General features: G+C 38.0%; 1 protein-coding gene across 3 annotated transcripts in view; it reads right to left on the reverse strand.

Annotated features, from left to right (window-relative positions):
* The window catches only part of KDM4B (lysine demethylase 4B), a 93818-nt gene that overhangs the window by 46566 nt on the left and 34833 nt on the right, over positions 1-12419 (reverse strand). For 2 of the 3 annotated variants that reach the window (XM_062596111.1, XM_062596107.1), the window contains exons 6-8: positions 9948-9997; positions 6224-6327; positions 1663-1800 (exon numbers count right to left, since the gene is read on the reverse strand). In XM_062596111.1, coding sequence (XP_062452095.1) covers positions 1663-1800; positions 6224-6327; positions 9948-9997 — 292 coding nt within the window. Of the gene's footprint in view, positions 1-1662; positions 1801-6223; positions 6328-9947; positions 9998-12419 lie in introns of those variants that run through there. The other variant, XM_062596110.1, reaches the window with a different exon arrangement.

Consider the following 12419-nt stretch of genomic DNA (forward strand, 5'->3'; position numbering starts at 1 on the left):
ACTGAGTTCTTAAACAGCTTTAAACTGAGCAGAAGAACTAGTTTATTCACTTGAGTGCTCGCTAAATCAATTTCCAGTTGAATTTTTAAGCATCTGCTCAGCCCTGCCATAGGTTTGCAAGGCACGTTTATCTGCAATTAGTTCCTTGTACAACTCTGCAGCCATTGCTGAAGCGCTGATTTTCTGCTAACGCTGATGCTTGTCCTACAACTATAGCAGAACCAGTTTCTAAGAAGCTGATCGTTAAACTTCACTTCGGTTATAATGTATTTTTACAGTCTAGGCAGGTTCCATTGTGGTTGACAGAACATTTCATTTATCCAGCAGGCAAATAGCAATTTTTTCTAAGGTTTTTCTAAGTTAAGCCATTACCTTTCCTATGTGAGCGCTCTCTCACTCTCTGCCATTGACATATATCATTGTACTCATAAGTTTGGGTAGAGCACAATCCAAATTTAATCCCCAGAATAATGTTCAGGACAACATCACAACTGGCTAATTTTGAACCTTGTCTTGTCCTCAATTTCCTGAGTATCAGTATGACAAGATAACCCTATTGCTAACCTGAGGGAAGGCAATTAGATCCAATGAAATAACAGCATGTACTTGCAGTGTGCCATCCAGCCAAGAATTTCCAAGAACTCTCTAAGAACTTTATAAATGAAAATATGACATGAATAAACACTGTTCTGATATAGGCAAGTATAATCTAATTGTGCCTGAGAGCAGAGAAATCAATATAGCCATTTTTTAAGTTTAGTAAACCTGAGGTGGCTAACAAGAAAAAAAGAAAAAATAAAATCACATATTCCAGAATTTCTCTTTCCATAAATTCCGTTTCTGCAAATGTGCAGGCAGCTTGTGCGTACACAGTCATTAAGCGCCTGTTTAACCTAAAATGAGATTTAAGCAAACCTTTTGCCTTCATACCTCACCTGCAATCTGCTACTAAGGTTTATGCCTTAAAGGGTTAATTAACATGTATGCAATGCGTGGTTTAGGTAATATTAAAAGGGAATCTGTGAACAGACAAGTGTCACTGAGTGCAATGGAAATAAATTGGGCGTCTCCTTCCACACTTCAACTTTCTCTCCTCAGATTTGCTCAGAGCTCTCTATGCTGCTTGTTCAGTAATTTCACGCTACGCTGCTTAACAATGTAAGCATGGAGGCTCAATCTAAAACTGCACTTCCCAAATGTCACTTGTTTGTGAACACATGGCTGAGTCTAAAATTGCTTTTAATATTAGAGTGGTGCCTGCTGGCACTGCTGTAGTTAAGGGTCTGTCAGAATTTACATGATAAACCTCATTTTCTGGAGTGTATAACCATGACCATTTGCTACAGATAAATCTGGTATACAAGGTCACAGAAGACGAACACGATTTCAAAAATTTTCGAATCAGCTTCTCTTAACTGGTTTTAAATTTAAGACATGTAAAACCGATCTGAGGCCTCCTGAAGTTTTAGATTTTTCTTACTGCTCTTTTAATTCCAGAACAAACTCAAATATATGACTTCAGTTGCCATCACTCACCGAGAGAGCACGTTCTCAGAGCAATGGCATTTTCAGTTTTGTTCTAAAAGGCAAGTCTCCCATTTGCACATTTGTATTTAACCAGTTAGTGGTTTTAAGCAACTCCTCATCCAAACAAACACCTACTTGGGTTGCCATTTTTCCATAGTCAATCCACCGCAAAGTGGCAAAGTTGGTAGACTCAGCACAGTTGAAGCCGTGATTGAAGCCAGCATGGTAACCATAAGGAAATGTAATCATAAATTCTCCAGCTTCCTGTGTGATCTGGAAAAAAAAAAGAAAAAAAAGAAAAGATAATAGGAAGAGATACCCCACAGATAAGCTGACATAGCAGTTTGAGAACAGAGACCTATTAAAAAACAACAACAAAATTCACTGAAAAGACATTGTCAAGTCTTAGCTAAAGTAAGATCAATTCCTTGTAATTGCAGAAATACTGAAGTAATTCTGTTATGGAAAAAAGACAGTACAAAGGATGGCAGAGTCAAAAGGTCTGAATCCTCCTCCGACCCACGGGCTGCGTTTACAAACAGGGTCCCAGGCTGTAGCATCCCAAAAGACCAAGCAATCTTTAGATCATTATTATTTTAGCTAATGGTAAATCCAAATGTGTATTCCCACCACCATGTTAGATTAGATTTCCCTCCCAAAGACACACTCTCTTTCTACCTTTCACTGTGTGCACTTCCCAGTCCTTATATATTAAGTCTTATTCCTGTTTGTTCACCTGTAAATCAGATAACCTAAAACTTACAGCCCACTGTTTGTCTATTTAAGAGGAATTAAAGTAGCAATAAGCACTATGGACCTTATTCACATAAGGAGGTTTAAGAAGTTTAAAAACTCCACAGATAGCTGTAATCACAAGCTAATCAATTCCTGCCTCTTCTAAAAAAGCCTCTTTTTAAAACTTATGAAGAGGAGATGATGTTGGGGAAAAAAAAGGAATCTAACTGTTAGAGTATTAGCACATATCATAAAAATAACTGGCAGTGACATAGTGCTCTTATAGCAATCCTTCCAGTTCCAGGTCTCCAGCTTACAAAAGCACATGATAGCACCTCCCTTTTACAGATAGGGTGAAGTCAAATTTTGCCTCTTTCACAGTCTTTTTTTAACCCAGAAGTGCTGACAGATCTTTTATAACAAGCAGTCACGTGACAAGCAACCACACTTGGATTATTTCCCATCAGCAGTAACTCACAGCAGAGCCAGTTATAGCCTACAGTGAATTCAAAGAACTTAAGACTCTTAACACAAGAATGGGTCCGACTAACAAAAGGTAAATTAACAGAAGCTCACCCACTAGGCCAGACCAGCACCTAAACTTGCCAGTGCTATGAACATTAGCAGGAGAAAGAATAAAAGCTTGTATCATAACGCAAGAAGCTCTTGCGGTACCTCTGGATGAGAAATCCTGAAGCCTGGCCTGCGCCCAGCTTCGAGGAGCATTCTCCCACCCAGCTCTTCCATAAATCAAAGCAGAGAGGGAGATTGCTAACTTCAGAAGACGGGAAGATTATGTTTCTGTCAGGAAATCTACATCCTGGTGTCTTCATTTCAAGCCCACAGTGTATGTCCTCCATGTCACTGCTGTCAACATTATCCCTACAATAAATTAGAAAGCACTCAAGATGATGGATAGGCCATGCAGAAAAGTAATAACTATTGAAGGAAAGCCAGCACAAACTGCCACTCATGGAGAAAGCCCTAAATTTACTGACTTCTCCAAGCTCTTGCAGAATAAATTGAGAAATCAATAGGAGATTACAAAAATACACATTTTTAATTATTAAAAAGCCCTAGTATTGATCTGCCTTTCTTTTTTCCAGAAGTAAATACCATTACAGAGATTTATAAATGTGTGCCTATTCACTTCATCGAAGTCTGCCAAGAATATAGATGAAGGGGTCCTGTCTCTGTTTCTAAAGGAAATGACCCATGTTCACTGTCCCTGAACAACAGTGATCTTCCTTCAAAAGCTCCTATTTCAGGACAGGAGTTATTCAGATACAGACTGCTCAGACTATAGTGGTCTCCTCCCTTTTACATTTAAAACATCCTTCCAGAGAGTGCCATAGAGAGGAAAGCAGCTATCACAGAAAGCATAATTTCCCCCCACACTTTCTGAAAGGCAGGATTAGGAGTTACATTTCTTTGTTAAGATGCTAATAATCTCCCTTTCTTTAAAAAAAAAGAAGTTTGGTTTTGAAAATAATATTCTTCTCTAACCATACACTGGTGTCTTCTGTTTTTGAAAAAAATTCTGAGACAACATCCAGTTCTTAGCTCAGGGTAGGTAGCCCTTATTTTAAGAGTTTCTATGCATACTTAGTATGGAAGAAATACTAGGCAGGAATCTGCAACTAACCCTCATATCACAAATCAAAGGGTTCATAGTGGGAAGCCTAGCTAAGCAGAAAACTCTCTTTACCAGGCAACTAATTTAAAAGCACCCTAATTCAAGCCATTTGTGTGCTATCTCTATTATTATATAGGCTAACTAAGCTGACTTAGGATAAATTTGGAAGAAAAGCTTTCCTCCTCTACTGCCATTTTACAAACCCTTTTGCTACTCTGGCTTAGTTATTGATCAGAAATCACTTAGTATATAATTACTAGTCAATGCGACTTTCCTCAGATACATGGAGAAGCAAATACATAACAATATATCACACTGCCTAGATATGCCTATCTACAAAATTCAAACATTTGGAGTCTTGCACAAACATTGTTTTAAGGTTTCCTTTACGTTCTGAACTGAGAGATAAGAGTACTGCCCAAATACGCTGCTTGAATGAAGAGCCAGAACTTAATTCCCAATTCCTACCCTCCTCCATCCTGCAGGAGGAACATGTCACTGGAGGATCGCAGAGCAAACCTCACTTAGAATGCCTAGTATGTACAAACAGGCTCCTTTTTACTAGTATTTTCAGCATCACCTTTAGATAAGCAGGGATCACTTTTTAGGCTCTGTTCATGAAATTATTATATCCCCTATAGCTTCTGGCTGCACAACTTCATAGGGAAAACACCACAAGAAGTGACAAGACACAGCATTCAACCGATACAGAAACAGAAGGAAGCAGAGGCAAAACTCTCTTTACTTTACCATTTAAGTCCCATTCAGGTCATTAAATAAGGATACGGTACAGACAGATTTTCAGAAGATCACTCTGGCTACAGGTTCTGTACTCTTTTTCTGAATGTGGTTGGGACAGAGAACATTTTAACTGTCTACCAAAAGTCGTTCCCAAGAGGGATGGCTACATATCAGCTATCACTATCATACTCTAATCCACCCGTCTACTCTCCCCAAATTTGTAAAGTGAATATCCTTACCCCAAAATTATAAATAAATCCCACAATAAGGTATTTCATTATTAGTCACGCGCAGCAGATAGCCATGTTTTCATACTTGGGAATCAGGTTCCACAGACAGATTTACAAGAAACACGGTTTGTTGTTCTTTATGAACAATTTAATATCAACCATCATGTGCAAACTAGGCCAAGTCTAGCTGCTGATGTTGAACCATAAGCACCACATTGCTTCATGCAAGTCTCCCTTGCACTGACAGAAAGCTCATCTGACAAGCCAGATGATCACACTTCAAATTTCATTCATCACAGCCCTCCACTAGGAAAAATGAAACAGTCTCTGGAGCAGTAAATTGAATGAATTCATGGTTTTTATGCTATAAAAGAGCCAAGATCTTTTATTTCCATCTCAAAGAATCACTAGGCTTATCAAATAGGTGCTAGATTTTTGTCTCAGGTGCACTAACTCTAGCAAAACCATGCTTTAAAAAAAGCAGAGTTCTTATTTAGAAAAAGATTGCCGTAATGTCTAGAGCTGATGGTGCAAAAGAGATGGGGAACGACCAAATTGGTCTGAATCCAGCATTCTTTGACACACTGCCCTGGAGTTAGAGCTCTGCTACTTCAGCCTCAATCCACCTTTTCTTACCCCTTGCCCAGGCGGAGTCACACCTTCAAACATTGCCCTTAACCGTTCTGGCAGGACAAGAGCTCTGCGCACAGATAACGAACAGTAGCAGTAATAGTCTGACCAATTCTGCACAGATACTAAATCCTCAGTAAGCATGTTTGGCTGAGGAGATTTACTTCTTGACAGAAAACTTTTAAGAATAAGCATATTAAAGCAATCATACCAAATAAATATGACCCTGCGTTTCAAGTAAAAGGACTCAAGGGATTCATGGATCCTTACCGGCAAAGTTTAGTCTAGAAAGAACGCTTACGCAGCAGAGAATCCGCACGTCTAACTCTCACTTCTGGTTCATATAGCATCTGGCACAAAAACTTAAGTCTGTATTCCAAGAATCATCAATGAGTTATGCTGCCTACTGGTAAGTCATGGCACCTCTATTACAGTTCACCTTTCTCTAACTGGAGACACTTCCTGACCGGCAAACTAACAAGGCTTTAGTTAGTTCTAGCAAACTTTAAAAAGTACTTTTAAAACAAAGTGGCTTAGTCAAACCACAAATCCTCATTTAAAGGCAGCTACTGAGTTTAAACTGATAAGATGCATTCAGCATCATAATGCATTTAGAAATCAGGCAATTCCCAGCTGCTTGCACTGAACTGTTTCTTTAAGATGGGTGCAGTGTGTTGTGCACTTCAACAACTTGTCAGCGTCTCCAAAGCATCTTTGCACGTACCCGGTCAAAAGGAATGCCGTACTTCTTCAAGATTGAGGGCGAAATAAGGGTCATCTTGTGACGGAGGAAAGCATCGCATCCCTGAGAGCTTCCTGGAAAAAATCCTGTAGACACATTAAAAAGAGGAACATCACTACACGAATATTATATCCCATTATTATTTAATCAGAGACAAGCTAACTAAATGAAAATCTACCTAAATACTTCATACAGAATAAAGCAGTAAATATATAACTGAAGACATCAGTAATTAGGACACCTCTCTTTAAGGTATTACACTAATGTTGAGACAAAAACTTACACACTGAGGCACCTAAGTACAAATTCCATTTAACTTGAGGTTTAGCAGCTAAATCTTCTTATGCATCTGGGAATAAGTAACTTGGCCAAAATCTCAGTAAAACCCTGGCAAAGCAAGAAACAGAACCTGGCACTCTCTTATTCTCTTATTCCTGGGAAAGACAGACAACCCGTAAGATTCTGAACCATTCTGCCCTATATTATCACTCTAAAGAAAGAAAGAAAGAAAGAAAAGGAAAAAAAGCACACACTGTTATGTACAGCCTGAAGAAAGAAATTAAAATAAATTAAAGAAATTAAACAAAACATATCCACTTCCATTACACTGTAATACAGCAAGAGGAACACTCATTCCCTGGCCATAGCAGTCACTCATGAGTCTGGCAGACAGTATGAGCCCACTCAGACAGCATCTCTTAACATTACGAAGTGCAAGTTCAAACACAGCCACAAGATCCAAACTGAGTCATTAAAAAAAGTCATAATAATTAATAATACTAAAATTGAGCTAAAAATTGGATGTTAGTACTTCTCTACCCAAAACATCAGCCAGACACATTTTAACATGCTCGGTTCTTCTCCTCCACATTTTATACTGCAGAACAAAAATGACCATTTTATGCTAGTTTCTATGCAAACACCCCAAAGGAACTCTGGTGGGGAATAAAGCAGAGTCAGTCTAGCTGTTCTTTGCAAACAAGCAAGAACTCTTCCACCATAACTCCCCTTACACTTGCTCTAGTGTTCAAACTCCTCATTGAGCTAATTTAACTGGATAAACCATCCAAAAACTAACCTAACGAAAAAAGTTAGTAACTTTTGGACCATTTACTAGGTTGATTCAGCTCAGCAGTGTTGCAAAAACCCAGGGAAAAACTCATGCACAGCCAGGAGCAGGGGAAAAAGAGAGACTTCGCCTTTTGGCTATTAAATCAGTTCAGCTGTCTCATTACTTTTCTCCCTAAAATAACAGTACTGAGATCTGTCATATCTGTTTTCCTGCCCTTTATCTTCTTAGACTTACCAACATAACTGCGCTATGTTCAAGACCACACATTCCACTCCAAGTAGGTGATTCAATCAACAAATTACAGGTTGCAGGGATTAAAAAAACCACCACCATTTGGGAAAAAAATAACCCAAGCTCTGAAAACAAAACTAATTGATGGGACATAATGGAAGGGGTATCAAAAAGTGCAATGGATTACTGGATTCCTGGTTTTCTTGTACTTTTTTTACTAAAAGCTTTTCAATTAAAATTATGACTGCCTGCTACCCAGTCTGTCATCTCTCTCTGCAGTTCCTCTTTTTAATGCACAGTTTAAGTGGCTCTCATTAAAGCTACTAATAAAGAAGCACATTTTAAGTGATTAGCACCAATAACATGGCAACACATTAACACTCTCTCCATGGGCTCCACAACTCTCCCAGTGAGCCCATTTGCAGCTCAGCTATTCATTTTCCATATTAATTGCACACTCATTTCTCCATACTGAACTTCTTTACAGTATAGACCATTGATGCACAGGATAGGGAGAATGCCTAAGAAGTGATACTGCTTCACTGCCATCTCAAAACACCTCCCACTTCCAACTTCCATAAGCTACAGAGCAAAAAGAAAAATAAGGCTCAAAATAAAGACCAGATCATTGTGAATTTGCTCTGGTTTCCACATTGCCAATCATGAATAAGAATCAAAACTGAACCAGCAGTAGAAATAGGTGATGAACAGACAGAGATTTATGCAACATTGCCCTGCTTTGAATCTGGTGTGATATTCCAGGTTTTATATAATGTGCATTGTTTGAATTTACAGACTTTTTAATAGATGAAATGGTAACTTTTATAAAACCTGAAAAATGGCTCATCTAAGCTGTACTGACCTGCAGTAGTACATGCAGCACTTTCAAGCAGTAATTTTCAGTATTATTGTATTTAGTGTTCATGGCTTTTAGTGCCCAGGAAAACAACACTGTCATGCCCTAGGAAGTTTTTATCCATTTCTTCTACATTTATTCTGCACAATCAATTGCTCCCTTTAACACTCTCCCCCTTTCTACTGAAGTATGAAACAGTCAATGGAATGTCAGCCGGTCACCAAGAAATTTTAGTACGATGAATCTGTCTACCTTCTGCAAGAATTGCATCTGAACATTTTTGTTTTGCACCAGAATACAGTTTTCCAGATTTTCTTACCTGCTTCTGCTGCACTAACTTCAACAACAGATTTAGAGCATTGAAGTATGCCTCACTGAAGATGAAACATGTAGATTTTGAGTTAATTATTCTGGGGCAGGAGCTTTTTTTAGCTGGGCAGCTCTTAGAACATTTGCAAGTGCATGGAAATAGCAACAACAACAAAAACTAACACAGCATCAACAAATTAAAAAAATACGTATTTCTGCAGTCAATCATCTTCCCTGAAGCTTCCAGCATTACCAACTGGAAATCAGCACAAGTGCCAAAGAGGGAGCGCTGAACTCTGTGCTCCCTGCTCTCACTGAGGTTGGGTGGCAGCTTACAGTGTGCCCTTGGCAGGGAGCCAGGCAAGAACATGCACCCGAGGTATTCAGCAGCTGAGGCTGGCACTCTGTAAGGCCAAAAATTTACAAACAGCTTGACGAGTGGTGGAGGCTTGTCAACAGCTAGAGCTAGCCCTGCTTTAACTCTCTTATTTTAAAAAGAACTTTATCATACTGTTAAGAGGAAAGAGAATGAGGCTAGAATAAAAGAAAAGTCACTGAAAACATGCACTGTTGCGCATCGAACTGAACTCCACTAACCGTTCTCCCTGAATACTCTGCTAGTGAATTTGTAAGCACTTTTCTAGTTAAGATGTGTCAAAGTGATCAATACTAATACTGCATATGTAACATTTCTAATGCAGGATGCAAGAATACTCTCTACAACATCTTTTCCCAGCAGAGTATGTGTGTATGTGGGGAGGGGGTATCACAAAGACCCCACGAACTGCAATCCACACAACAGGATCAATAGAGTTCTCACTGTGACAAACCATGTACTACATTGGAAAAACAGGATGTCTCTCTTAGTAAATTAATTTCCTAGACAATGGAAGAGTTTAGTCTCAAAGCCTCAAGATTAAAGTTTTTTCCATCAATTTTCAACAGGGCCTTGGTCTGTCAGCAGACTGAGGCTTTGAGAAAACAGCTGCCCTGGTAGGAAGTGTTTACAGCTCTTCTGACACGATGACAAGGTTTCCAACTCTGAAGCTATTATGCTAATGCAGACGGATCTCACAGTTCTTGCAAGAGTAAATTATAACAGCCCGTTAAACATCAGTTCTTTACAAGTCCATTTACAATCAAGGGTGGGATTCTCCTTTCAAATGCTTCCTGTTTCACTAAGGACGTACCCATGTATTTGTCCAAACATCACTAGCAAAGGAGGAAGCTAAGCTTACCTTTTGCCAGTCGTTCCAATCTCTTGCCATGTTCTGGAGGTATGGCATACCTAGGAAAAAGTTCATACATAAGAAAAATAAAATCAAATTTCAACCTAAAAACAGTGAAAGACATTTTTAAAAGGGTAGGAACAAGTGTGGTAATAGCTTTCAGAACAGCACACTTGCAACAAATGGCTGGAAATACAAACCAAAATTTTAGAAGCCTAGAACTTATCTATAATACATGAACAATGAAAATAACATATGGAAGAAAGCTAGTATTTTAATCAAAATCCTTTGATTTTTTACATCATATGTGTTATTTTCTTGCAATTATTTTTTCAGCAACATCACTGACTTCACACAGGACTTCACAAAGTAGAAGAAGAACTGAGATGACAAAGTGATGATACAGCGCACTGGAAAACCTAGAAATAAATCCATAAAGGAAACAGCAGACTTATTTTCTGCAGGAAAGATATCTGCAAAATGAAACTATGAGGCTGTGCTGAAGATTAACACGTAGAAATTTTAGACAAGTTGAAAAGATGAGAAGGAGGAGTTATGTATGTTGATATATCTAAAGAGAATGAAGATAAACTCTTTCAAAGAAAAATCTGCGTAGATCTTTTGGGGTTTATTCAAAAAAAAAAAAAAAAAAAAAAACAGTAAATATTCCTCGCAACAGCCAAAGCAGTAGTGGATTATATCATCTGATGTGAAACTGAAAGAATTAAGCTACTAGGTAACTATTAGGTTGTTTTACTAGTGCAAAGTATGGAATGTAATTCAGGAAAAACAATCAACCGCCTAAAGTCACGCAAAATTCTAATCGAGATGTTTTCCCGTGATCATCAGAAAATGGCAACTGAGTTCTGTTTCTAAAACAGTTCTGTCACATGAACTGATGATGCACTAAGTTACAAAAAAAATTAAGTCTGGTCATTGCCACCACTCAGAAGCCTTCCGCTGTGCTCCTCTGTGCATGTAACATCTCACAACTGCTGAATACATATTCAGCTCTCTTCAGAAAGTCAGCGATAAAAGATGAATGTTGTTTTCCTATAAGCAATTTAGACACTTGAATACGCTTTAACAGAAAGACATTAGAAATAAACAAACAAAAAAAAGGCAAAAATGCTCCTGATGATTACAGAAGAGGTGCTATGTCTGACCTTTTTTTTTAAATAGAGACGAGAAAAGTTTCAAATGACTGTGCTTCTTTTTCATAAATTGTTACTCACCTTACTGCTCTAGAGTTATACTAGCTCAGTATTCACAAAGGTAAAAATGAGGTGTTCAGGATTTTGCAGGTTCAAGATATAATGAGGCAACTGTTTTAACATGATGACACATGATATCATCAGTGGAATTTTGTAATGTTACAAAATTATTTTTTACATTATATGTGGCTCTGATGCTATTTTTGGTCAAAATCACATAAAATATTGCAAAGTGTTATTTGTGAGAGTGACATTTATTACTATTCTTAACTTGTGACCAGCATAAATAACGAAGAACGCTTTGTTATTTTCAATAAAGATGCCAAAAATCACCACCTCTCATTATAACAAGCCAAAAATAGGTTATTGTAGCAGGCAACCAGACAGTCACAACAGGTAAATAGTATTGCTCTGCTTATGGTAGAATCTCTCAAAATACAGCCAATTTTAGAGGACTTTCAGCCAGTCCCCCTGCTCAACTTCTCAATTTAAAAGTCAAAAGTTTATCTACAATGTAAGGAAAAATACATAAGAGTCACTTCCCATATTCTTGTTGTCTAAAAAATCAAAGTAAATATACCTATTGTGATCTGGCAGGTTAGAAAGGATAACAAAGGAAAGAAATCATACATAGGATGCTTCAAGATTTAGATGTTAAGCCGATTTAAACTGATGGCTTAAAAAAAATCTAAAGGAAAACACTATGTAGCACCTAATCTTATAAAATAATAAATATAGTAATGTGCTCCCAACATTCTCTGACCAAAGTTTGACAGTGCTTTAAATTGCATAATTATCAAAAAAAAATTCAATTTCATTTGTCTTGGACAAAGCCAGTAGCTTTCGTTTTACAAAGACCATTCATCACTTACATAAATGTGATAAAACTAATCCCGATCCAAAGCTCCTTTGTGGGATTAATGTCCCTTAAAACAGGGAAATGAGACATTCCATTCCTTCTGGGAAAAATGCTGAAGGACTGGGAAAGAACTAATTTATGGCTACAAGGCTGCTGATGATTAATGTAATATCCCCAGTCTACAATGCAACCTTCACTTAATTAGTGCCTGTAATTGGGAGTTGTAAAGATAAGATTAATTGAATCTGGAGGATGTTAAAAGTTTAATACATTGGAACATGGTTATTGTGTTATCTGAAACTGCAGACTGCAGGAAGTCAAGCTGAGTTTTAAAGAATGCTCTGTGGAGAGGCAAAGAAAAAGGACTTGCTTGGATAGGCACCAGCAAGACAGGAGGAATTTCCAGCT

The sequence above is a fragment of the Rhea pennata genome, chromosome 27 (assembly GCF_028389875.1).
Source record: "Rhea pennata isolate bPtePen1 chromosome 27, bPtePen1.pri, whole genome shotgun sequence".
In the NCBI taxonomy this organism is placed as follows: Eukaryota; Metazoa; Chordata; class Aves; order Rheiformes; family Rheidae; genus Rhea; species Rhea pennata.